The 26,793-nt window shown below is 44.5% G+C and overlaps 1 protein-coding gene across 2 annotated transcripts; it reads left to right on the top strand.

The window, feature by feature from the left end:
- The first annotated feature begins 13 nt into the window (after window positions 1-13).
- On the top strand, window positions 14-26,458 carry ABCG5 (ATP binding cassette subfamily G member 5). 2 transcript variants are annotated; one of them, XM_006186801.3, is made up of 13 exons: window positions 14-296; window positions 959-1,080; window positions 4,962-5,098; window positions 5,192-5,290; window positions 9,243-9,375; window positions 10,719-10,858; window positions 11,614-11,743; window positions 12,142-12,355; window positions 12,438-12,643; window positions 13,461-13,599; window positions 18,845-19,030; window positions 23,608-23,720; window positions 24,487-26,458. In XM_006186801.3, exons 1-13 carry the CDS (start codon window positions 151-153, stop codon window positions 24,678-24,680), a joined length of 1,959 nt encoding a protein of 652 aa, XP_006186863.1. In that variant the 5' UTR covers window positions 14-150; the 3' UTR covers window positions 24,681-26,458. The 2 variants fall into 2 exon arrangements, with proteins under 2 accessions (XP_006186863.1, XP_032353312.1); XM_032497421.1 differs by lacking the exon at window positions 5,192-5,290 and having other exon boundaries at window positions 121-296.
- Window positions 26,459-26,793: the final 335 nt, after the last annotated feature.

The raw sequence follows: 26,793 nt of genomic DNA, 5'->3' as shown, positions 1-26,793 counted from the left end.
AACCCTGGTCCTGCCACTGGGCAGGCCTGAGGAGGGGCTCCAAGACCAGGTGAGGAGCAGGCGGGGAGAGTCTGCTGCTGGCACTTCGGCTGAGGCCACTCCAGGGAGGGTCAGGCCAGAAGATTCACCTGCCCTTGCTGCCTGTTGGCCATGAGCAAGCTCCCGTTCTCCACCCCTGCCGGGATCTCGGCATGCCGAGTAAACAGGGGCTCCCAGTGCCCCCTAGAGGAGGTTTCCACGTCTGCTGTGAACCCTCCGCACAGCCTGGGCATCCTCCACACCTCCTACAGTGTCAGGTAAGGCGGATGCCTCACCTGCTGAGAGCTTTGGGCTGTGATCCCGCGGTAAGTGGGCCTCCCTCCCCTCTGCAGGCTTTCCTCACTCATGGGGTTGGGCACGCACGGAGGCTGGGGCTCCCTCTGTGGTGGACGGGCGTGGGGAGAGGGGAAGGGCTGCCAGAGGAAAGTGAGGAGCCTCGGTAAGCGGCCCCTCCTCCTGCCCACAGCGGGACCTGGAAGCTCGGATGACACGTGATACTGTGCTCTGCCTCATGCCCCTGCTTTGTGCCCTTCCCCCTCCTGTCTCCCTGGGCTGCAGCCTGCCCTCTGAGAATGGAGAGGGCTTGGGGAATGGGGGTGCTGGGAACACGAGGTGTAATGAAACCAGGTGAAGGAACGCAGGGTCAACCAAAGAATAAACAGTGTCCTGTTTGCCATCCACCAGCTGGCCAGAGAGAGCTGGCATTCAGAGCAGCTGCTTGACAGGTGCTTTACATAGATGATGATCTGTCACTACCTGCCAGGGTCTACAGAGGACACTGAGGCTGAAACACACTTAGGAACCTGTCCAGAGTCCACCCGGGCTGAGCAGAGCTAGGATCAGTGCTGGGGGACAGTGGTCTGTCCCACCCCTTCCAGAACCCCATGCTGCCTTTCCCCTCTCGGGGTTTCCTTTAAAGCCATCGCGTGGGGCCCTGGTGGGACATCGCATCTCACCAACAGAAATGGACCAGGCAGATCCTCAAAGATGTCTCCTTGTACGTCGAGAGCGGACAGATCATGTGCATCCTAGGGAGCTCAGGTAAGCTGGGAAGGTGTTCTTTAAATTCTCTATGAGGAGAATGTGTTGTGGCTGGATTTGAATACCACGTTGCAGAGACAGGTTTCAGTTGTAGCTAGAAGGGCACAAGTCTATTATCAGGGTGAAATCTGATGACGTGTCTATGACTGGAACCTGGTACTCATGTGAAATATTTGGAAAGATCCATGAAAAATTAAAATCTTGCCCAACATGTAAGTTCATTCATATTTCAAAAGTACCCATCACACGTGGTGTATAGGGGTGCTCGGTAAACACAATTTTCCTACCTGGAGACAGGAAAAGGAATTAAATAAGCAGAAGATGCCCATTTAGTCCCACAGTCATTGGTCTTTTTTTTTTTTTTAATGAACTTCAAACACACAGGCAAGAATAAAGAATAATATAAAGAGTGTTCATGTATTAACATCTGGCTTTATCAGATCTCAACATTATACCATATTTGTTTCAGATCCTTTTTAAAAAGGGGGAATTAAATATTGCAGATTTCCCTGAGGCTGTCTCTATGCCCAGTCCCCACCTCGTCCTCCTCTTTCCTTGTAGCAGCAAGTCATTGCCCAGGGAGGGTGTAGCCTCCAGAGGGGCAGCCCCTTGTGGCTGGGGCAGCACCCTGTGAGGGTCACAGCTGTGCGTCCTCAGCATGGTTGAGGGGGAGTTGCATTGTCCCTGAAGAAGGGATTCATGTGACACATCACAGGGTCCACTACCCTAGGTTATCCTGCACATTTTAAGGTTGAAAGATTTGGGCAGATTGGCTTCTCAGGAGCCTCTTGAGATCTTGCTTGACACTTCCTGCCACTCTCCACTTGCCTCACTCGCTTTAGTAGAAGTGGGCAGCGGAAGTCTCTGATGGAAGTCAAGCATGATCAGTCTCTTTCGATCCAGGGAGTTAAATCCATAGCCACTCCCCTGCTACAGCAGGTGGACAACTCGGTGGCAACAGTAGTGCTAAGATGAAATGAAAAGGAATTCACTAACAAGAATGGTTATGCTTTCCTGAGATTTCCTGTCTTTTCCTGCCTCTAGTTTTTAATCGTTTCTAACTGTATGCATGTACCATAACATCCAAGGTCATTCTAAATTTCTTTTTGATAATTATACCACACTTCTTTAAAAAGAAAAAAGCTGACTTATTCCTATAATAATGCGTCACTCGTTGCCTTCCTCGTGGAGGATAAAAAAGGTGGCATGTGGCCCAACAAGAAAGTGAACCTGTCTTCTCAGAAGTGTGTCCCACAGGCCAGTGTCACGCCTCATGCACATCCCAGCTGGACAGTGGATGGGGCTCCCTGTTCTAGGGGCTTGTGGGCTGGTTTCTGATAATACCTTATCGTGGTTTTATCACAGTGTCCATCCTTTTACACTGAACATGAATTCACAGTAGACTGTGAATTCCATGAGGGTGGGAGATTGGTCTTTCTTTTTTTCCCTGCTGTGTCCTCAACAGCTAGAACAGGGCTGGCCACAGAGTAGGTGCTCGGTAAATATTTGCTGAATTAATGCATGAGCAAATGAACTGATCCTATGAATTATTCTTAGTGTTTCATGAAATGATGTGACTTCATTGGTGTCTTACTTAAAGCAGGGTTGTTCATCAGATCTTTTATTAGGGAGGCCAAAGATGACTTAGGTGTTCAAAGTCTCACTAGAGAATGGTTTAATGAAAGCGTGCCTGTGGTCAGCCAACCCTCCAGGGGAAGGTAATTTTATTTGACTCATTATTTTCCATCATCTAGGATCTAGACTCTAGGCTGCATGCTCTCTTACAGAAGACTCTTTGGTTACAGATGATTTCTGTCCTTTTAGAGAAGATAAGCCCAAAGGTTATCATGGTTTTATTGCCCTATCAGGCATTAACTGTTTTTCCCCTTTTTCTCTCTTTTTTTTTATTGTGGTAAGATACACTTAACGTTAAATTTGCCATCTTAACCATTTTATTTTTTATTTTTATTGAAGTATAGTTGATTTACAATGTTGTATTTCAGGTGGACAGCAAAGATTCAGTTACATGTATATTATATATATATATATATATATATATATACACACACATACATAATATATAATATATATTCTTTTTCAGATTCTCTTCCATTGTAGGTTATTACAAGATAGTGAATACAGTTCCCTGTGCTATACAGTAGGACCTTGTTGTATATCGATTTTATATGTAGTAGTTAATATCTGTTAATCCCAAACTCCTAGTTTATCCCCCTCCTCTCCCTCTGGTAACTATAAGTTTGTTTTCTATTCTGTGAGTCTGTTTTCTGTTTTGTAAATAAGTTCATTTGTATCATTTTTTAAAGATGTTACATATAAGTGATATCATGTGATATTTATCTTTCTTTCTTTGACTTGCTTCACTTTGTATAGTAATCTCTAGGTCCATCCATGTTGCTGCAAATGGCATTATTCCACTCTTTTTTTATGGCTGAGTAGTATCCCATTATATGTATATGCCACATTTTCTTTATCCAATCATCTGTTGTTGGACACTTAAGGCTGTTTCCATGTCTTAGCTATTATAAATAGTGCTGCTGTGAACCTTGGGGTACATGTATCTTTTCGAATTAGAGTTTTTGTCTTTTTTGGCTATATGCCCAGGAGTGGGATTGCTAGATTATATGGTAACTCTGTTTTTAGTTTTTATAACAAATTTCCATACTGTCTTCCATTGTGGCTGCACCAATTTACATTCTTACCAACAGTGTAGGAGGGTTTGCTTTTCTCTACCCCCTCCAGCATTTATTGTTTGTGGACTTTTTAGTGATGGCCCTTCTGACTGAGAATTCATTATGAGGCCATTCATTATGAGGTGATACTTCATTGTAGTTTTGATTTGCATTTCTCTAATAATTAGCAATGTTGAGTATCTTTTCATGTGCCTGTTGGCCATCTGGTTGTCTTCTTTGGAGAAATGTGTATTTCAGTTTTCTGCCCATTTTTGGATTGGGTTGTTTGTTTGATATTGAGCTGTATGAGCTGTTTATATATTTTGGAAATTAACCTTTTGTCGGTTGCATCATTTGCAAATATTTTCTCCCATTCCATAGGTTGTCTTTTCTTTTTGACGATAGTTTCCTTTGCTGTGCAAAAGCTTTTAAGTTTGATTAGGTCCCATTTGTTTATTTTTGCTTTTATTTCTTTTGCCTTGGGAGATTGACCTAAGAAAACATAGCTATGATATATGTCAGAGAATGTTTTGCCTATGTTCTTTTCTAGGAGTTTTATATGTCATGTCTTATATTTAAGGCTTTAAGCCATTTTGAGTTTATTTTAGAGTGTACAGTTCAGTGGTATTAAACACATTCACATACTTGGGCAACCATCACTGCCATTCATCCCCACAGCCCTTTTCATCTTGTAAAACTGAAACTATTCCTAGTAAATAACTCCCCTTCTGCCCCTTCTCAGCCCCTGGCAACTACCATTACACTTTCTGTCCTTACGATTTTGACGAGTCTAAGTACCTCATGTAAATGGAATCACACAGTATTTGTCTTTTTGTGACTGGTTTATTTCACTTACCATAATGTCTTGAGTGTTCATTCATGTTGCAGCATATTGCAGAATTTCCTTCATTTTTAAGGCTGAATAATATTCCATTGTACGTATAGACCATAGTTTGCTTATTCATTCAGCTATGAATGGACACTGCAATTGCTTCCACATTTTAGTTACTGTGGATAATGCTGTTTTGAACAAAGGTATGCAAATATCTCTTCAAGACTCTGTTTTCGATTCTTTTGGGTATATATCCAGAACAAGTCAGAGCTGGACCACGGGTCCAGGGAGGGTGTTGGGAAGTTCCTGCGAGGCCTCGTGGAGGGCCTCCTCCAGGGCCTTCTCTTGTCGCCTCCCAGGCTCAGGGAAGACCACGCTGCTGGATGCCATGTCCGGGAGGCTGCGGCGCACGGGGACCCTGCTTGGGGAGGTGTTTGTGAATGGCCGGGTGCTGCGCAGGGAGCAGTTCCAGGACTGCTTCTCCTACGTCCTGCAGGTGGGTGCGTCCTGGACCCCCACCCCCCCTCACCCTGCCTGCCCATGTGGCCAGTTGGGAGCTTGGTGATGCTGACACGTCCGTCCCCCGCAGAGCGACACTCTGCTGAGCAGCCTCACCGTCCGTGAGACGCTGTGCTACACGGCGCTGCTGGCTGTCCGCGGAGGCTCCCAGGGCTTCTTCCGGAAGAAGGTGGGTGCCGCCCCGGGGCCACCCCGCAGGGGCTCTGCGCCCCCTGTTCCCTCCACTTGTCCATTCCTCCCCTTTACTCTTCACCCTTTTAAAGAGTCCAGACCTGCACTGTCCACTGTGGCAGCCACTAGTCACATGTAGTTTGGGGACACTTAAAACGTGGCTAGACCTAGTTGAAATGTGCTGTGAGTGTAAGATACAGTCCAGATTTTAGAAACTTAATCTGGAACCACAGACTGTGAAATATCTCATTAATAATTTTTAAAATATTGATTATTCATTTAAATGATAATATTTTGACTGTATTGGTTAAATAAATTATACCATTAAAAATCATTTCACCTGCTTTTCACTTTCTAAAATGTGACCAATATAATATTTAAATTCTGTCTGTGACTTGCATTGTATTTCTATTGAGTGTCCTGGGAGCTCTGTGTTTGAAGAGATATGGTTATTTTCCTCACTGCACTTTGCCCTGCAGCCTGGTTGAGATTTTTCTCAACTTTCCTTGAGGTGTCTTGAATGGATTCAGTTGATGATGGAGGAAATGTTGAATTGTCAACTCTGTCTCATTTCCAGTCTGTTTCTCTAAACATATATATACCCAGTTTGGAAGTAGCTGCAGGTAAACTCACAGGGACCTCACCTGGAAACATTGCCTCTTTTTTGTCTGGACTGGAAACACACAGGGAACCATGGGCAGGTCAGTGTGCCTTGTGCACAGCAGGTTCGTTCCCTGGGAAATGGGCTCTCAGGCCAGGGACTACAGGGACAGCGGCCTCAGAGGTTTTCCCAGCCTGAGGCCGCAGTGAGGTTCCTCCTGGGCACCCAGGTGACATCTGCAGCTCAGGCTCCAACGCTGGCCTTTCTTTAATGCCACTGAGGCTCCCGGGGAATCCCCCATCTTGGCTCAGGGGACAGTAGGTTACTGCATTTTTATCAGGCACTGCCAAGCCGGTCACCAGGCACTGGACTCTTGGGGCTTGGCAAGTGGAGCTGGGTCTGTCCTGTGTCCTGAGGACTGGCAGGCTTGTTTGTTGTAATACTGGGTCAGGAAAGGGCATTCTTCTCTTTCAGAGTCGTGGATGTGCTGGAGCTTTCACTTCAGAGGAGCCTTACAAGGGGCCGGCCCTTCAAGAAGGGCCGTCAGCCCCAGAGCGAGGCTGGAGGTTACCTTAAGAGAGGGCTCAGGAGGTGTTGCAGGTTTCTTGCTATTCTGCCAGCGTACGCTCTAGGCTCTCACACCTGGCTGGCATCAGTCAAGCCTTGTTCACACACAAACTCTCACTTCATGCTGGCATTAGCTGTATGAGGGAGGCCTTATCTCCTTCTTTTACTGCAGGAAACTGACCCCCAAGGAGTTTAAGATCCAGCCACTCAGACTGGCAGAGCTGGGACGTGAACCCAGGTCCTCTAGCTCCATTGTGCCTCCCTGAGCCCCCAGGGTCTCCTGATCACCGTTGTGCTCTGAGAGTTCAGAGTTCAGCCTATGGTGAGGCACAGGCATGTTCACCTGACTTAGCTGCCCTGACAGTGAGTGACAGGTTAGCCCTTTTGCAGGCTTTCTGTCTGCTTGCATTAGTATTTTTGTCTCTGAAATGCGCAGGAGAAGATGTCATTGGTATTTGGGTAGGAGAAATGAAGTCATAAACAGATTCTTTCGAGTTAGTGATCCATTTACATCACATACCCCACTGAGAGAATCTGAGAAAGCCACTGAGGCTTTCTCCCAGAAAATGCACGTATTTGCATAAATATTCAGAAAATGCAAGGGTATCTGACATTGATTGCTGGCAAATTTGCCTTCTGTGAATGGTCCCTCTCCCTGGCACTGGCAGCCCCTACATGTCCTGCCAAGTTTTCTACCATAAAGTTTTCCCTGCTTGAGAGAACTTTCTGAGCAAATTCAGTCCACAGGGTGTAACATCCTGACGAAGTCAGTTAGAGAGAAGGACGTGCTGGTGGCAGCAGCACAGCAGACCCGCTTCTGTCCTGTCCTCTGCGGAACCTGGACGTGGAGCCGTGGTTGATGTGGGCAGGCTGTGTCTGCTGGGCTGTTGGCCAAGCCTTGTGCTTCTTGGATGACTTGAGAGAACCCACACAGTTTACTCTGAGTCCCAGCTCTGCTGTTTGCTAAAGGTGTGACCTTGGGCAATCCATGGACCTCTCCGAGGATCTATTTTTCTTTTCTATAATAAATAGAATAATAATGTATCTCTCCTGGAGCTGATGTGAAGAATGAATCAGTTCATGTGAAATCACAAAGCATGGAGAGGGTTGGTGATCCCAGTGGATCCAAGTGGTCCCTTCCAAGAGTCTGTGAATGTCATTCCTAGTGGCGTCTGCAAGACATGGCAGAGGCTTCTGGCCAGAGTGTGACATCTGAAACAGATGAAGTACATGTCTCCTCTGTCCATCCCTCCCAAGCCAGGAGGGGCAAGCTGTACTCCTTTCCTGCTGTTGCAGAGCAGCTGAAAGGGACGCCCAGGGGTGTGCCCTGGCTGTGAGCACATACACCCTAACATGTCAAGTGAAGCTCAAGTCCAGGATCCTTCCCCTCTAACAGCAAGAAAAGACCTTTCTTTTTTCCAGAACAAATCATCCTGGTTTGCTTATGCATTTTTAACCTCCTCGTTATTCCTTTGTATCTATTGCAGATGTGTCCTTTCTTCTGGTCGAGCTTCATCTATGGGTCCCACCCCCTGTCTCCTCTGGAACTTTGTTCTATAAATCATCCCCTCGAGACACAATCTTCTAAATATTTTTAAATTGAAGTACAGTCAGTTACAATGTGTCAACTTCTGGTGCACAGCACAATGTCCCAGTCATGCATATACAGACATATATTTGTTTTCACATTCTTTTTCATTAAAGGTTATTACAAGATACTGAATATAGTTCCCTGTGCTATACAGAAGAAACTTTAAAAAGAATCTATTATTATATATAGTGGCACAATCTCATTAGAGGTGTCTGGGGACAAAACTCATCACCAGAGGTTTAAGTATTCTCAGTCTCTTTCTATCTGCTTTTCCCAGGGCCTTATGCTGATAGGGGTACTCAGTCAGGGGAGGGCCAGAGAGAGAGATTTCTGAAAGGGTCTCTGGAGAGGAGATAAGCTGAGGACGGAAGCGGGAGAGGGAGGGAGAAGGCCAACCTGCGGGAGAGGGAGGGAAAAGGCCAACCTGCTGGATTAGAGAGTCAGTGAACAATTTTTTCAGTTGTTACAGTTTTGGGGAGCTGAGGAGTAAGGAAAGGGTTTCAAGGAGCTGCAGAATATAAGATAAGCAGAGTGACAAGAATTGAGGGGAAGGGGATTTTAAGAAGTGTGGCTGTAGGTTATAAACTGGCTTGCTTTTAAAGTCCTTGAAGAGATTCAAATAAAGATAGGCTTTATTTTTAATTACTTTTGATAGCTGGGTTGTATTTGATGCAAAACCACAGTGAGATTGGACCACATGGGACTCTAGGACTGACTTGGGTTACTTAGGGGAAGCCAGGTTTAGTTCAAACCAAATTGGATTTTTTTACATATAACATTTATTATAATAAAGTTTCAAAAACCAAAGATTAATAAAAATAAGGTATATTGTAACTGCCTCCGGGGGCTTTTCTGTATGGGCTGGACTGACTGCAGCATCTAAAAAAATAGGAGTCCAATGAAGTCTCCATCCTGCTGAATTTCCCTGGAAGCAGGTAGAAGCAGTTTTTGTTGCTCTAAGGACTTCTGAAAAAAAAATCATATTATTTATTTTAACCTGATACAAATATTGCGATTTAAAGCAAATCGGATTCTGTTGTAACAGGCGTGCTTTCCCTAGGGCGCGGTGAGTCTGATAGTGGCCCAAGTACTCAGGGGAAGGGTGTTGCCTTTCCCATGTGATCCTCAGCCCATAAATTGGAACAGTAGCCCAGCAGTGACCAGCCTTCTTGGATGTTGTGTCTCCTACAGGTGGAGGCAGTCATGACAGAGCTGAGTCTGAACCATGTGGCGGATCGACAGATTGGCAACTACAACTTTGGGGGAATTTCCAGTGGCGAGAGGCGCCGGGTCTCCATCGCGGCCCAGCTCCTCCAGGATCCCAGTAAGTGGGGCCTAGAACTGCTGCTAGCTGCTGCCTGGGCATCTTCCATGTGTCTGCAGACAGTTTCAGCCCTTTCTTCACAGTCTCCCTTTGGAAAGGGGTCTGTGTGTAACTGAAGGCACTGAGGCTTTTGAAACTGGGCACGCAGTTTCTTTGGAAATACCATGTAGTTCCTGGTGCTATTCCATCATCCAAGTAGATGAAGAGCCCTTGGACTTGGAAGCACTGCATTTGTGTTTTGATGTTCATTTTGGGTCTTTCATGAATAGGGGACCTTGCCCTGTCCAGCCCCACTTCTTACTGCAGCAGCACCACTGTGTCTGCTGTGGAAAGCCAAGAGGTTTCAGTGTGACTAGAAGTGTTTATAAAATGGCAGGAATTAAAATAGGACTTTGAGTGGTACATGAGGAAGTGGATGTATTGGAAGGAGGGGCTATCAAAATGGGGACAGCCAGTCACCTGCCTCTCCTGCCTGGTTTGGTCACCCTCCCTGCCACCTGGGGAAACTCCACCTCTTAATCGCACCTGAGAGGGGACGTATTGCCTCTGTATACTTCCTTCACAGGCCCAGACCAAGTCTGCCTGCTCTTCAGAGAAACTAAGAGATGTTCTTTTTTTTTTTTTCTTTTTTCTTTTTCTTAACCAATACTCATATATTTTTTAATTGAAGCCTAGTCAGTTTATAATGTTGTGTTACTTTCTGGTGTACAATTTAGTGCTTCAGTTATACATCTATACACAGTCCTTTTCATATTCTTATTCATTCTAGGCTATTACAAGATACTGAATATATTTCCCAATATAGTTCCCTGTGCTATACAAAGAGATGTTCTTAAGAGACCCTGTCCTTTTTGGATGGAAATAAGCTAGAGTGAAACCCTCTAAAGAATCTGAATACCTGCCTCGTCTTGCACTTTGTTTCATGGGTCAGCTTTTTGCAGTGCAAAGACCTGGTTAGTGTTGGGAAACTCTAGACATGAAGTAAGATTGGCCTTTTACAGTCTCCCTCAGCCTTTTAGAAACACCTTGGGGCCAGCCTGCCAGCCCTTGTTCCCTGTTAGGGTTCCCTGGATGGACCCCAAACAGCCCAGCAAGCCACGTGACAGGCCTGCTCTGGTTGCTGCCCTGTCTCCTCAGGGATTAAAGCCAAAACGTGCCCTGGAACCAGGAGGTGGGCCCCTCAGGCCAGGTGCTTTCTCCTGGGCTCAGGCTGAGGTGCTTCTCACCGTGCATTGTCTGGATGGGATGTGACAGCTCAGTAAGGAACTGTTCGGAGCTCTGAGTCTAGAGTGCAGGGCCGGGGCTCGGCAGTGACTCAGAATCTGAGCTTCCTTTGCCTGCAGAGGTCATGCTGTTTGATGAGCCAACCACAGGCCTGGACTCCATGACTGCAAATCAGATCGTCGTTCTGCTGGCAGAGCTGGCTCGCAGGGACCGCATCGTGATCCTCACGGTCCACCAGCCCCGCTCCGAGCTCTTCCAGGTGAGGGGGCATCTCTTCCAGCTCAGCTGGTCAAGGGTGGGTATGTGTGTGCTGGGCTGGAGGTTTCGGGGTAGAAATGAGTACTTAAACCGGAGCAGCTGGAGCCGCTAGCTCCTGATACGGGAAGGGAAGAGGATGGAAACGGTTCTTTCAGCACCTGCCATGTACCGGATGCATTCTCCACACTAGCTCATGTAATCTACACAACAACCCCATGAGGTGGACACCAGTGTTTTCACTTTACAGAGAAGAGTGAGACTTAGAAATGATGCCAAATTGAGATACTATCACAGTTAACAAAAAGCTGGAATTGGCCTTCATGGTCCAGTTGGCTTTAAAGTCTGTGTTTTGCCTCTAAATCATAATAGATTTCCTTCAAGAACTCTAACCTTAATTTCCCAGAATCCTTTTAAGGAGCTCTTCTTTGCATTTTATAGAGATTAAAAACAAATTGTTTTTGTCCAAGGTCACTCACCCAGGGGCACGGCTGGGACTCAAACCCTGGTCCACTGACCCACTCCAGTGGTTCTCCTCCATCCCAGACGCGATGCTGGGTGCAGGCTGGGGTACAGCAGGGTTCACGGTGGCCACCCATGCTGGAAAGAACAGGGATGCCTTTGAGTGGCGCCGATGGACGCAGTAAGAGTACTGCTTTATGGCTGAGACAACCAGAGGACTGACCGCTTTAAACTTACTTTCCATAAGGATGTGGTGGTGACCTGACGACATACTAACACTGTCTACTGTTCAATCAGCTCTTTGACAAAATCGCCATTCTGAGCTGTGGAGAGCTGGTTTTCTGCGGGACACCTGTGGAAATGCTTGACTTCTTCAGTGGCTGCGGTTACCCTTGTCCTGAACATTCAAACCCTTTTGATTTTTATGGTAAGTTGTTCTTCCACATGCCCCTTCATAAAAGTCTTTTAAACTTTATCAGCTCAGATTTTTGGCCTGGGTAACACCAGCACAAGTGGGTTTTATTTCTGCTTTGGTTTCAGTGTTTTTACTCTTCAAAAAATTAATTGGCCAAGTCAATTAACTTGCCATAGGTGACCTATTGGAATGAGATGGAGGATCTCTCTTGAATTGGGGAACTTCTACTTTGTCAGAGAAAAATTAACCAAACTTCTGATTTTATGGGTGGGCATTAACAACAGGTGTTATTTTGATACGATGAGATATTGTGGCTAGAACTCCTGAATCAGTGATGAAACATATTATTAGCCATTGTGTATATATGTGCATTTAAAAACACATGGATCATTTGCGGGGGTGGATTTTAGTGGACCTGACATCAGTGGACACCCAAAGCAAAGAACGGGAAATAGAAACCTACAGGAGAGTCCAGATGATTGAATCTGCCTACAAAGAATCAGCAATTTATCACAAAACCTTGGAGGATATTGAAAGAACGAAACACCTGAAAACATTACCGATGATTCCTTTCAAAACCAAAGATTCTCCTGGAGTAATTTCTAAACTGTGTGTTCTTTTGAGGTAAGAGCCACACCCCATTTCAGGTGGGTCGATATCCACCCATAAAAGAAAAGCCATTAAAACAGGGTTGTTTGGCTTTCAGGAGAGTGATGAGAAACTTAATGAGAAATAAGCTGGCGGTGACTATGCGTCTTGTTCAGAATATGATCATGGGTTTGTTCGTCATTTTCTTCCTTCTGCGGGTCCAGGACGATGTGCTAAAGGGTGCCATCCAGGACCGCGTGGGTGTTCTGTACCAGTTCGTGGGTGCCACCCCGTACACAGGCATGCTCAACGCTGTGACCTTGTGTGAGTGCCATGCCCAGGAAGTGTGCCCCTGGGGCGGGGGGCTTTTTTCTCCCTGAATGTCTCCCCTCTCCAACTGGTACCTTGCAAGTCTCCACCATTATAAGGGCATTTCTCTGAGCTCAACCTGGCCCTCTCCAGGTTCTCTCTCTGGGGCAAGGTTACTCATGAATTACTAACACCTTGCTAGGAATTAACTCATCAGGTGGATCTCCCTGAGGGTCTCTGAGGATCCAGAGAAACATGATGTAATGAGGAGCTGACGAGCCAGAGTTTGGGAAGGGTTCTTCAAAAGAGCATCCCTGGTATCCTGTCTTAGTCATTAGGAGGTGCGGCCCATAGGGGCCCGGATGCCTGGTTAACTATGCACCGTGAATGTTCTCTTTGGAGCCTGTTTTAGGACAGCCAGCACCTGGTTTTCAAACGCAGTGGGAGCCCAGAAGCAACACCTAGTTGTCTGATGTTTTGTGCCAAGACTGCATTAAAAGAGGACACATTGCCTTATGTCACTCATTTGTGTCCCTTCTGCATGTGTGTTCTTGAATTGGTGTCACCCTTCCCCCTACTTTAGAGAGAAGGAAATAAATTATGACTCCTTTTGTAATCACATTATAATTCAGGTAGAGTGGAGACTTCGGGGTGGGAGGTGTTATAGTTCTATGGAAGGCAGGTCCCCTCTCTCCATGACTAGGGAGCCCCACCTGGTCCTCACCATCCAGTCCTGATAGACCTCAAGTTCAGCTTGGCCTAGCCCCCATTCCCTCCCCTCACCCCAGCTGTGTGGTGACCGGCTGTTTCGAAACCTGCCTTCCATTCCCAGTTCCTGTGCTGCGAGCTGTCAGCGACCAAGAGAGCCAGGATGGCCTGTACCAGAAGTGGCAGATGCTGTTGGCCTATGGGCTGCACATCCTCCCCTTCAGCGCCATTGCCACCGTGATATTCAGCAGCATATGCTACTGGTAAGGAAGAGGGTGTTCAGAAGTGTTCAGTTCTCAGAGGCCACGCCTCCCGTTGGGTCCTGGATGGCCAATGGGACCTGTGGAGGGAGAACTCCCTGGCCTCTGCTCTGGAGGGACTGGCTTTGCCCATCAACGTTCAATACAGTGTCCTGTCCTTAAAAGAACCCCACTGTGGGCTGCAAGGGACCTGAGAGCAGACCAGCAAGACCGCCTGTACCAGGGAACGGCGGATCCCACAGTCACCGCAGGGCCTGGGCGGAGCGGAGGCCTCTGAAGTAGCCAGGGCCCAGGCGCAGGGGCCACAAGCAGGCGTTCACCCAGCTACGCCCGGCGCCAAGGCTGCTGTGAGCTGGAGCAGCGGTGCTGCCTGAGGTTCTGCTGACCAGCCTGGGACGTCGCGCTTGGGCTGGGGTGATGGAAAGCTGAGGAATCAAGAGTGACTGTGGGAAGAGGGCACTGGGGAGCCATGAAGCATCCCTGATGCTGGGTTTTGATTGATGGTTTGCAGACCATGCTTTTTATTTCATAGAACTTTTAAAAGATAAAAAACTGAAAATATGCAGAGCTGTTTGTATGATGTGTTATCGTAGGGAGATGTATATTCCCTCATCCCTGTGGCTTTCCCTTAAGAAAAGATGGGGAATTGCCTGATGTTCTGTGACACCAGTCGTGAAAGGTAGCCAGCCTGTCGTCCCAAGAGAGGACTTCAGGTAGTTCTGAAGACATTACCTTCTTCAGGCCACTGGATTCATGTGCAGGTGCTCCTGCCCATAACCAGTATAGAGACCCCATGATACGTGATGTGGATAATTATGATGAATCGAGTGAGATATAAGTAACAGGCCAGCAAGGGCCTGGTTAGTATGAGCTCCCAGGCGAAGAGCGGAAGTTCTTGCCGCAGGCTCTCAGACATCCGTCCCACCCTGGGGAGTGACAGAGGCCCAGCTGCTCGCTGTGGTTAGCAGAAGGTTGCACTCTCAGCTGAGGGCGATGAGGGGACGTCGCCTTCCTTGTTGGCCCTGATGAAGCCGCCTTATTCTCTGACACTCAGAAACATGCTGAGTCTCTGATCTGTGATGAAAACCACAGGCTTGTCTAGCTCAGGTTAAATGATCCAGAGCAAATTTTTAACAGCTGACCACTTTTGAGTACAACAAAGCTGGCTGAAAGTTAAGGACCTTGTTAATTTAGAATCCTGTGCTCAGTGGGGCCCACGGACCCAGCCCAAGCGCGACGTCCCAGGCTGGTCAGCGGAACCTCAGGCAGCACCGCTGCTCCAGCTCACGGCAGCCTTGGCGCTGGGCGTAGCTGGGCGAACGCGTGCCTGCGGCCCCTGCGCCTGGGCCCCGGCTACTTCAGAGGCCCTGCGGTGACTGTGGGCTCCGCCGTTCCCTGGTACCGGCGGTCTTGCTGGTCTGCTCTCAGGCCAGAGTCAGCGTTACCTCGGGGCTTGTTTATCACGCAGAATCTCGCGCCCAGCCCTACTGAATTGGATTCCTAGGTGATTCATATGCATTGTAATATTTGCAAAGCACTGATTTTGAAGACCTAGTATTTGTAAAACTGCTCATGAGACAGAGTTCTGTTAGACATGAGAAGACAGGGCAGTTTTAAACTAGGTTCAGTGTAAACATCCGGTCATGACTATTTCTGATAAGAAGTCAGACACAAAAATGCAGGAGCAGGTCTAGCGGCAGCACAGCTGTTAGCAATGCAGCAGGTACTTAGAATCAATGACAGAAATGTTGCTGAATGCCTACGAGGTGCCGGGCACAGGGCCACGTGCAACAGGGAATTTAAAGGGGAGTAAACTGAAGGGGCCGTCCTCAAGTCTGCAGTTTTGAACCGGAACGGCTCTCAAAGCCAAAGTGTTTTACAAGTCTTAGCAGCACATTGGACCTGAACTCACTCCGTGGCAAAAACTAATCTGAACCGACTCGAGGTTCTGTGTACCTTTCCCACAGGAGCACTCCTGTTTAGCAGAAATACGAATGTGCTTGAATCCAGGTGGAGTCCTGGGCCCCACTGTAGGAAGGATGGTCTACACAGTGTGAAATTTTTCTCAGATTTGTAAATTGCCACACTTCCAAAACATAACTGGCCCTAAAGTATTTCAGATGATGGATTGTGGACAGAAACAAATCTCCAGATGACTTTAATTTGAAGAAGTGTAAAATTAATATCATAAAGAAGCAAAACATTATGCTGAGGAATATAATAATAATAATGGCAAACACATATTAAGCACTTGCTTTATGTCAGGCACTAAGAGGCTTAAATATATCAATTCATGTAATCCTTGCCACCGTTCTATGAAGGTGGCATTATTAATTCCCCTTGTTTGAAGATGACAAAGCAGAGGCACAGATAGGGCAAGTCTCTTCCCCATCTCACATTCATTATCCCAGTTAATTATGAAGGAGACCAGGGGTCCATTTGGTTGGGCGGGGAGAGGGACTACTGGAGGCTTAATAGGGGAGAATTTGAGAGATAAGCAACATTTGAATAGATGGAAAAAGGAGCAAGGGCTTTCCAGAAGGAATATAGAAAGAGAAGGAGCATAGATTCAGAAGCAAAACACACAAGATCTTTCCAGTGAAAAGGCTCAGTTGTGCTGTGGGGAAATGAGGACTGGAAGGAGTGGTGGAAAATATGACTGACAGCCTGGGAGCCTGGTAGGAGAGGTGCTGAGTGCCAGGATGAGGGGCTGGCATGGGTTAGATATTGGGACATAGTAGAGGCTTTTAAACCAGGGAATGACCCATCTGTGTTGGGCTCTGGAGGGTGAGGCTGGCTGGCATCACTTTGGTAGCAGACTGGAGATAGGGCAGAGACGCTGGGAAGCCCAGTGAGCAGCTTTGGCAAGTTTGTGGGAAAGTCAGAGGCCCTGCTGAAGAGAGGAGCAGTGGCAACAGAAAGTGGGGATCACTTTGAGTTACTGGGAAAGTAGAATCCAATGGACTCAGGAACCAAATGGACTTGTTGAGGGTAAAGAAAGTTATGGATGATGCCTGAGTTTTCAGCCTGGGGGACTGGGAAGGTGACAGCATCCTTATCAAGTCTGCCAGGAAAGAGAATGGATGTGGTTTTGAATACACTGCATCTGGGATGCTACGGGACACCCAATTAGAGGTGTCCATCTGAGGTTTGGGTGATAGGTTGGCGTAGAAAGAAAAGATAGGAGTAAAGACCTGGGAATGGATTCTATAGGAGAGAATAGAGGGGAGGAAGCGGTCTGAGTGTAAAACCTTATGAGGCACATTCAGAGGGTGGGAAGAGGAAAGAGATCCAGTGACGAGAGGCAGAGGGGTGGTCAGAGAAGTGGGAGGAGGAGCAGGATTGGGCAGCATCAGAGAGGCCGAGAGAGGAGAGAGTTTCAAGGAAGTGCAGCAAACCCGTTCAAAACTGCAGAGGTTCAAAGAGGTGAAGCATAAGATTAGAAGGTCATTGGTGATCTTCCCAAAAAGGGTTTCAGTAGACAGTGGGGGTGCAAGTCAGGTTTACAAAGGATAAGGAGTGAGATGGAAGAAGCAGGTGCTGTTTGAGAAGCTTGGTGGTATAGGGTAGGATGAAGAGGGGGCAGTTGCTTAAAAGGTGATCAGACTCAAGCTATGCTATTTACAATATGGCAAGACCACCAGGGAAAAACGTTAGACTGAAGGTAGATGAAACTATAGAAAAATTGGATAATTCATAGATCAAGTTTCCAAATAAGACCAAGGTAGGGATAGGGAAATCAGGATAACAGGATCAAAGATGCAAGTAGATAGGATGAAGCTGGAGAAGCAGACAGAGAGGGACAAAGAAGATGAAAAGTAGGGAAGATAAAGATAGAAATTCACAAAATGGGAGGTGAATCCATCTGCTGAGCACTGGGGAGAGAGTTTGAAATTCCCCGAGAAGAGGGTGTAATTGAAAGGAGAAGTTTACATTAGCTGCCGCTGGAACCCAATCAGCAAGGAGGAGAAATTAGGGATTTATGGGTGAGCTGAGGCAAAGTGGCAGAGTGGATCCATTTAGTACAACTCAAGTGAGAGAGCAAGGGTCTGCAGCTGTGGGGATTGGTAAGGCACAGAAGAGCAGAAGGGAGTGAGGATCTGAGGCAGTGAGGAGATGGGAAATGGGAGACAGGCCATGATCAGAAAGGGCATTTTCAGGATCTGAAATCTTAGAAGTGAAACAGTTTTGAGTAACAAGTAATATTTAAATCCAAGACATGGTGAGTGAGCAAGTCGGGTGGGTGGAGCCACTGGAATTGATGAGGTTACCTAATTAGGAGGCACTGATGTTGATGGCTCATCAGGGAGGTTAAAGACCTTGAGGGTAATGATGGTGGGCAGGAGTGCAAAGACTGACCTTGGTCCAGAAGCTGCAAAATCATCAAAGGTGAGATAGTGTCTTAAAGTCATAGAGGACTGGACTGGGGCAGAGAATTAATAGTATAAACAAATGTCATGATTTGTACAGGAGGAAAGGCAGATTGCCTTGAAGAGTGGTGGTGGGGGGAGGGGGGTGGATGTAAGACATGCCAACTCCTCTTCCTTACTCTACAGATGGAAGAGCAGCCATGTCTAATGGTTGTTGAGGACGTGCTATCACCAGGGAAGTGTTATTTGGTGAAAGGACTGTAAGAGGTTAAGGGGCATGGATGTAGGGTAGCTTGTTTACAAGCACATGAAGGTCAAATCAGTGGAAGGCACTGGTAGAATAAAAGCCAAGAGTGGAGCGGAACAGGCCTGGGGAGGGCTGATCCGTTGGAGGATGAGCATGGCGGAGGGTTTCACGCTGGTGGTAATCCCACATAACATGGGTGAGGTTTAGGGAGGGAGGGGCTGAGAAGCTGGTTGGGTGAGTCCTGAGCGCTAGGGCTCTGGCTGGCCCAGGGAGGAGCAGTGCTAACGGCAGAGTGTGGATCCTTATGGAGAAGCCTGGATGGTTCAACCCTACGCATAGCAGTTAGTTGTGACCATCGTCTAAGTGTGAGTATTTTTCTGTGAGAGTTGAGGAGCTGTAAAAAGGAAAAGGTATCTCCACTGGCTTGGGGCCCAACAGAACCAATCTGCGGTACTAAATGGCCTCAGCTGTTGGCTCTGCTCCAACAAGCCCTTTCAAAGGGGAGTTTGGCTTCCCCTGCAGACTCTTCCCACCCACTAACCACCGTGGATTTCTTCATAGAAGGCAAGTGTGGGATTTTTTTTAAATGATAACCCCTGGAGAGAAACTAAAGACCGTTATGTTTTTCTAGGACTCTGGCCTTATACCCTGAGGCTGCCAGATTTGGGTATTTCTCTGCTGCTCTCTTGGCCCCCCACTTAATTGGTGAATTTCTAACTCTTGTGCTACTTGGCATGATCCAAAACCCCAACGTGGTCAACAGTGTGGTGGCTCTGCTCTGCATCGCTGGGGTGCTTGTGGGCTCTGGATTCCTGAGGTAAGATCTGACAATTCCAACAACTTAGACTGGTATGACTGGATGTTAATGACCTCCTGATAATGATTATTATAAGGAATTCCAGAGGTACGCTCTGTGATACTCTTACTATGTTACCTGACAGTCTCGAGTGTTTATAGAGCTTGCTAATCATTATTGTCCAGTCTTTGCTCACTATTTATTTATTCAATAAAACGTCTTCACAGTGAGAATCAGGAAGTGACAACTTAGGTATGTTATCAATATGACTCACATGTCATAAGCCATTATTAACAGGAGGAGAACCAAACTGTCATCCAGAAAAACTCACAGCCTATGAGAGGCCAAACAGCAAACATTTAGTTCATTCCTTCCCTGGCACCGCTGAATCACTGTTTTAGCTCTTAATTCCCAGTTACTTTAAGGAAGTAAGGATAGTCAGAAAAGAGCCTGAAGGATAAGACTGCTCAAGAAAGTATCAGGACGAGGACACACACCAGATGTGAACAGTAATTACCTCTGCGTGATACTTAATTTTTTCTTCATATTTTCCTGTATTTTATGAATCTTCTGTAATGGATAAGCATCATTTTATAATCAAGAAAAACATACGCACATAAATACATACGTCTTAAAAAACAGCAGGAAGTGTGGAAAATTTTAGAGGGGTGAGAGTGGTCTCGGACGGGTGATGTGAGTGGGTTCTAATAAGTAAATCTGGGTCTCTGAGAAAATGAGAAGGTGGTTCTGTTTCTTTGACTTAAAAGTCAAATAAACAAAAAAGCTATTGAGTGGCTACTATATGTAACTATATTGAATTATTTAACTCTCAGAGCAATCCATGTTCAGGTAAGAAAACCAAGTTCAGGCTTGACTTTGTGGGGTCACAACAACTGAAGACTCTCCCAGGAGGCACGTGGCTCCCTGGAGCGAGGACTGACCTTGGAGTCAGTCTTCCTCCTACCATTTAGCTGCTGAGTGGCCATTGGCAAGTTACTTTTTTATCTAGTTTCTTCACTCATAAAGTGGAGATAATCATCTCAGCCCCACCTGCCTCAAGGGGTCACAAGAAGCAAATGAAGTCATCAACATGAAAGAAAACACCTTATAAACTGTAGGGAGTTATAAAAGGTGAACTGTTATAAAGCCAAGTGAGCTAGGTCTTGATCAGTCGAGGAGGATTTTTTTTTCACAATGACACCATTACATTGTATCTGTCTGTGTTGCTTAAGTGGCTTGTTAGCATCTATGAAAAATGAACAAATCAAATTGCCCCAGTGGCGTAAAATCAAGCCAGCAAGTTATAAACCCAGCCTTGAGCCGCGTCTCCTCTTTCATATTTGAAACATACATGTTCCAGTCAATCTGAAACTATTTCATGTATTTGGTTTATAGGAAAAGGGGATTAATTACTCTTAAGAGGGAGGCAGTGGCCAATGTTACCAAAATGCTCTTGGGTCCTCTGCAAAATCTCGACATCCCACGGCTTTACCTGGGTTCCACTCCCATCACTAAATTGAAACTCTACTCTTGAAGACCACATCAACTTCCTAGTCATCAAGTTTAAACTTTCCTCTCAAGTCACCAACTTTCCTGACTGCCTGCAACATTTGCACTTTTGGTTGCCTCCTCCTTTAAACACAAATGGAAATAACTTTCCTGTTCTTTCTGCTTACAAAATAGAGGTTCTTTGGGGGAAAAAATGCACACAAAACAGAAATGTGTAAAGAAGTAAAAGTTACCTGAAGTATCACAATCCAGAGTTAAATTTTGTTGTGTATCTTGCTAGACTTCCATATAATCTTTAATTAAAATGAGCTCTTACTAAAAAAAGAGTTCATACTATTGTGAAGGAGTAAAGCATGCATGATTTTTTTTTCTCATTGAACAATATAGTGTGAATGGTCCCATGTCAATAAACTTAGATCTGTGGGTCCTCCCTCTCAGATGTACTGCAAGGATTTCTGTGACACAGCTTGGTTCTCCTCCCGGGTCTTTACTGATCTGTCTCCCTCCCTCTGCCTCCTGTCATTCCCTTGGCAGGACGAGCTCTCTCAGAAAGCCCCCATGTTTGGTCTCACAGCCCATCACGTGGTGCTTGTGGTGCAGTCTCCCTTTGATCGACTGTCTCCTGAGGGCAGCAGCTGTGTCTCCTTCCTCATTATAGCTCTTCTCAGTGGCCAGTCCAAGGCCTTTAATAAGGTTTGCAAAAAATATCTGCAATGAGTAAATAAATGAAGGACTCCTCTCTCTTCTCAGACTGCCCACTCACTGGATCAGTCACTAAATCATGCTGGTTTTCTTCTCTGATGTCAAAGCACAAATGCATGTGGAGCTTTTGAGCTTGCCCTGTGCGGTGCAGTACAAGATGAAGGCACACGGTTCCTGCCTCGAGGAAGTGACACTCTAGCCGGCTGGGCGGCCATCCTCTCATGGCCATCATCCTATTCCAGGCCTCTGTTATCTCACATTTGAACTTCTGCTGTAGCCTACTTGCTTTTTTGCTGTTCCTAATCTGCCCTTATTCTGTTCCATCCTCCTTGCTGGTGCCACATTAATTTTCTTAGAACAGTGACTGCAGTGTGATCTTTCTCATGGTCCTTTCAGTGTCAACCCACTGCAGGGCCCTGAAACAGCTGGTTTCCAGCTACCACTCCAAGCTCACCTTCCACTGTTTCCACTTCCGATCCTCTGCTCCAGCTTTCCTAGTCCATCCAGTCCCACAAGCAGCTCTTGACATGCCTGTGCTCACACCATTCTGCCTTCTTTGTGCCCTTCCTCTTCCCCTACTTCCTCCCTAGGTTCCTATCTATCCTTTCCTATTAGCAGCCTCTCCATGTGACTAATTCAATTCTGTGCCTCAGAAGATTGCCAATAACTGCAGGTCATGGAGTTTGGCGATCCCTTGGGAATACATGACACCATAAATACTAAATACAAGAACGTCATGGACATGTGGTACTGGTGTCCTATACCTTCTGGGAACAAGTTGTTCACCACTGTGTATTTTTACAGTTTTAAGGATATATGGTCTATGACCCCGAACTACATCATGAGTTCTTTAGGGGTAGGATACTTCTTTTGACTTCTCAAGCACCTATAACTAGTGCTTTGCCGATAGAATTTAATTCATATTTGTTGACTGACAGAAGCTATATAATGGACCAAGGCCACAAGGTAAGCATTAAGTTTCTCCCGAAATAGGCTGAAGAGGAGGCATACTTCACTTACAGTGAATGCCTGCTTGTTCTCTCCAGCCTTTTCCCCTTGTATTATAGTTTAGTTCTCACTTCACACACTAGTGCTCTCAAATCTCTGTTTAATACAAATGCCCTCCTCTAATGTGATGTGTTTTGGGTGTTTTATCATTGGTGTTTACCAATAAAATTAGATACCAGTCCATCATCAGGGGAATGTTAAATTAAGGTTTCTACTATAATGAACCACCAAGCTGTGATTAAAAATGATAGAATGCTACGCTTACTGACTTGAAAGGATGTCTGAGACATGTGTTTGTTTGAAAAAGCAGGTTAGGAAAGAGGATAAAGAGTTTAATTCCATTTGTGTAGAATGCTATAAATACACATATTACATATATCACCAAAATGTTAACAGTACTTATTTCTGGGCAGTGGTATTTCTTGATTGCTTCTCAGTGTTGTTTGAAGTTTATTTTTATAGTGAGCATAATCTTTTATTGTAGTTGATTTACAATGTTGTGTTAGTTTCTGGTGTACAGCAAAGTGATTCAGTTTCATATATATATATGTATATATTCTTTTTCATTAATTACTTACAAGATATTGAATATAAGTCCCTGTGTTATACAGTAGAACCTCGTTGTTTATTTTATGTATAGTAGTTTGTATCTGCTAATCCCAAACTCCTAATTTATCCCTCCCTGCCCTTTCCCCTTTGGTAACCATGTTTGTTTTTCTGTGTCTGTGAGTCTGTTTCTGTTTTGTAAATAAGTTCATTTGTGTCATTTTTTAGATTCCACATATAAGTGAAATTATGTCTTTCAAATATGAAGATATTTGTCTTTGTCTGACTTACTTCACTTAGTATGATAATCTCTAGGTCCATGCATGTTGCCATTTGTAAATGGCATTATTTCATTCTTTTTATGGCTGAGTAATATTCCATCATATATTTTATATATATATATAACCACACCCTTTTTATCCATTCATCTGACAGTGGACATTTCGGTTGCTTCCATGTCTTGACTACTGTAAATGGTGCTGCTGTGAACACAGGGGTGCAAGTGTCTTTTTGAATTAGTTTCCTCTGGATATATTCCCAGGGGTGGAATTGCTGGATCATATGATAACTCTAGTTTTTTTGGGACTCTCCATACTGTTTTCCATAGTGGCTGCACCAAATTACATTTCCATCAACAGTGAAGGAGGGTTCCCTTTTCTCCACACCCTCTCTAGCATTTACTGTTTGTAGACTATAGTAAGCATAATTTTTATAACAAAGATGAACAACTATGTGTATTTCTGTTGGGAAACATAAGAGATGCCTTTTTCATTTGATAGGACTGTTACCAGAGCCTACTGAATTTCATCTTTCTCTCTCTGCTTTTTCTGAAGAAACACAGAAGAAATGACCATTCCTTTTAAAATCTTCAGTTATTTTACATTCCAAAAATACTGCTCTGAGATTCTTGTCGTCAATGAGTTCTATGGACAGAATTTCACCTGTGGTAAGTATTCTATTTTGGAATTTATTTTTACATATTACTTTGAGAAAACAATTTCTTGAGGGAAATATATTTTTAAAATAAAAGCTGTATTTTAAAATATTTAAAACCTTGCTTTGAAATAAGAGTCTAACATTTTCTCTGATTTTTAAAATAAATCAAGCAAGTAGTCTAGTTAGTCACCTGTCAAAGGTCACTAGCTTAAGGCCACTCTGATGTTTTTAGAAAATGACAAGCCCAGTGTAATATACAGAGGTAAACTCCAGTATATTCTAGGTGGAATCAGTTCCTCCAGCTACTGAACAGGCTGAAGCAGGTTGCAGTGGCATCTTGTTCCCCAAAGTGTACATAGTATATAGCTAAGTAAAGCCATTTGTGGCCAAAGTCTGTTCCCTAATCCCAAGAGATGGCAGTGGGAGCACAGGAAGGCCCTCCAGGCCATTGCAAATCCCAGGCCACTCTGTGAAGACGAATGAAGAACAGGGCAGACCTTAGTAGCTGTTGTAAATATCTTTGGGTGATGACATTAGTAACCTTGGGATATTCAGTACTGTCGTGATAATTGTTATCAGTACTGTGGTAATGTAGACCCAAAATGGCCCCAAATACTCACTATTGCTGCATATAATAATGAATTCTGGGCTCTCTAAAATGTCCTGTATCTTTATGAAGAAGGATGCTAAGCATTTTAGTGGGCATTTGGTAAATACATGTTGATTGAATTACCTTGTAAGCACCATATTTGACATTGTCAATCTTTTCCCCACAGGCAGCTCAAATGGTTCTGTGTCAACTAATCCAATGTGTGCCATTACTCAAGGAACTCAGTTCATTGAGAGAACCTGCCCGGGTGCCACATCCAGATTCACAGCAAACTTTCTGGTTTTGTATTCATTTATCCCAGTTCTTGTCATCCTAGGAATAATTGTTTTTAAAATAAGGGATCATCTCATTAGCAGATAGTACAGAACACTGCTGTGAAAATGAAACGTAAGCTCCTAGATGCATATGACTGCTTTGAATTTCTGAAATAAGAATGCCACGTGGTTCTTAATAGTGTATCTTAAATCTGTTGACCATTAAGACTCCATCTGTGCCCCTTGGATCCATGCAGGCCTTCAGTGCTATTCCAACTTGTTGGGACATGTGGTATTTGGAAATTGTGACTGAGCTGGTCCAAAGATGTAAATAAGAATAATTCATCAAGTTATGGGAGATTAGTGTGACTATTTGTTTTCTTTGTTCTAGACACAGAAAAATAGATCAGTTAAAAATTACGCTTACAATTGATAAAGGATTTGGTAAAAAAGAAAACATTTGCATGACTATTGACTGTAAATAATAGAAAAGAGTTGTGGGTTTGATTGAAGCAAAACATGCAGAATTAGATAAGACTGCTTTCATTATCATTTGAAAACCTGTATTTATGTGCACATGTCCACGTAAGTTACCTGATTAAATGGAGAGGATGTTGGGCAGATTTTGGATGAAGACCCCTGACACAGAGCATTCACTGATTTTATTGAAGGTTAAAAAGAAAAATGGCAGGAATGGGCTGAACTGAGAACACAGCACACCAAAGCGATTAGTTTGCTATTTTTCACTTTCCACTTAGTTTACTTACGAAATGAAAGTAAATGTTACTAGAAAAGTGTATGCACTGAGAAATGACATTTCTAAGGTTGGAGAACAGCTGTTTTTTAAAGTCCATATAGAAAAGATGCTCAACTGACACATTTACACTAAGAACAGTTACACAGTAGGAATTCATGTTCTTGAATTTTAAAGAGAAAAAGTGCTGATAAGGACATATTTTTAGGGATGAAATGATGTATATAGATTATTAAAAGTGGGTTCTGGACTACATGATTATCTTTCTGAAATGAAACTGTCTCCATGTTACCATGGTAACTTTGAGTGAGGGTATCTTAGAGTACATGAACTTGTTCAGTTACTGTGACCTACCTTGTAAAGAATGATAAATTATAGCATTTGAAATGTCTCACATTATGGTAGAAAAGATCATTTCATTAAGGAAACCACAGTAAAATTCTGTTTCTTAGAACAGTATTTAAGGTTCTGGAGACATTGGTAAATTACCAGAATAGTACTGTCAATTTTTATAAAAGGTCTTTGACACTGATGATTATGGTATAATAGTTACATAATTCCTTACAGATTATGTATGTCACATCAGTTATAGATAATTCTGGAAATGATAATCTATTAAAGTAGTTCAAAGAGAGTCCCACAGGAATCTCTTTTGAAATCACTGATTTCAACTTGCTAGAGATATGGGTGTACAATGTAAGTGGAAGCATTTTCTACTATTCATATGCAGATGAATTTCACTGTAGCTCAGAAACATTTGGAAAATGACATAGCACGTGACTTCAAGCTATTAAGTGTTAGTGATACCATCTTAGAAAAACACAATGACTTTCAACATGTGACAGTTTGTGTCTCGAGTTGAAAATGGACAGTGATGTGTAAGACAATCAAATTATATAATAAAAATGCCTATTACTATTGTGGAATAGGATGTTTCTTCCCACTAAGTCAGTGATGTTTCTGAGATCAGAACGCTCACTGTTAATTTAAAGGGAGCTCTTTCTCCACAGCACACAGGCACGACGCCTGTCTAAGACTGGTTCCTTGGAGGCATGCTGAAAATTCTGTTTTCAGGGGTATTGGAACCACATGCACTGTGACTAGTTTAGGAAGTCTTATTTCATTGCAATAGCCAGCTAGTTTGCTATCCACTCGGATACCACTCATCAATCGTGGTATTCTTGGGTTAGTGTGTGTATTTGAAGCTGAGTGCGTGGCATGTTAGAGTCAACATATGTTATAGTGGAAGGAAGAACACAGAATAAATTACTTTCCTGTTTAATAACAGCAATTATGCTTACTCCTAACTGAATCTGGATAGCAGGTACACAAATCTATATGAGTTAGAAGGCTTCTTAAAGGCTATTCCACCTTGGAAATGATCTTGGTTATTACTAACTCATACAGTTTTGGCCTGCTATTTGATAGAGTATCTCCTTACATTTGCCTGTTCTTCAAAAAGTTT

Source organism: Camelus ferus, chromosome 15, assembly GCF_009834535.1.
Source record: "Camelus ferus isolate YT-003-E chromosome 15, BCGSAC_Cfer_1.0, whole genome shotgun sequence".
Classification (NCBI taxonomy): domain Eukaryota; kingdom Metazoa; phylum Chordata; class Mammalia; order Artiodactyla; family Camelidae; genus Camelus; species Camelus ferus.
The sequence above is the reverse complement of the archived record's forward strand: the minus strand, read 5'-3'. Positions and strand labels throughout refer to the sequence as shown.

Bases quoted from the DNA above. Each gene is read 5' to 3' on its own strand.
- ABCG5 (XM_006186801.3), top strand. From the start codon at position 151: ATGAGCAAGCTCCCGTTCTCCACCCCTGCCGGGATCTCGGCATGCCGA. The intron at 5,291-9,242 runs GTGGGTGCCGCC...TGTCTCCTACAG, and splicing joins AGGGCTTCTTCCGGAAGAAG to GTGGAGGCAGTCATGACAGA. The intron at 12,644-13,460 runs GTGAGTGCCATG...TTCCATTCCCAG, and splicing joins GCTCAACGCTGTGACCTTGT to TTCCTGTGCTGCGAGCTGTC.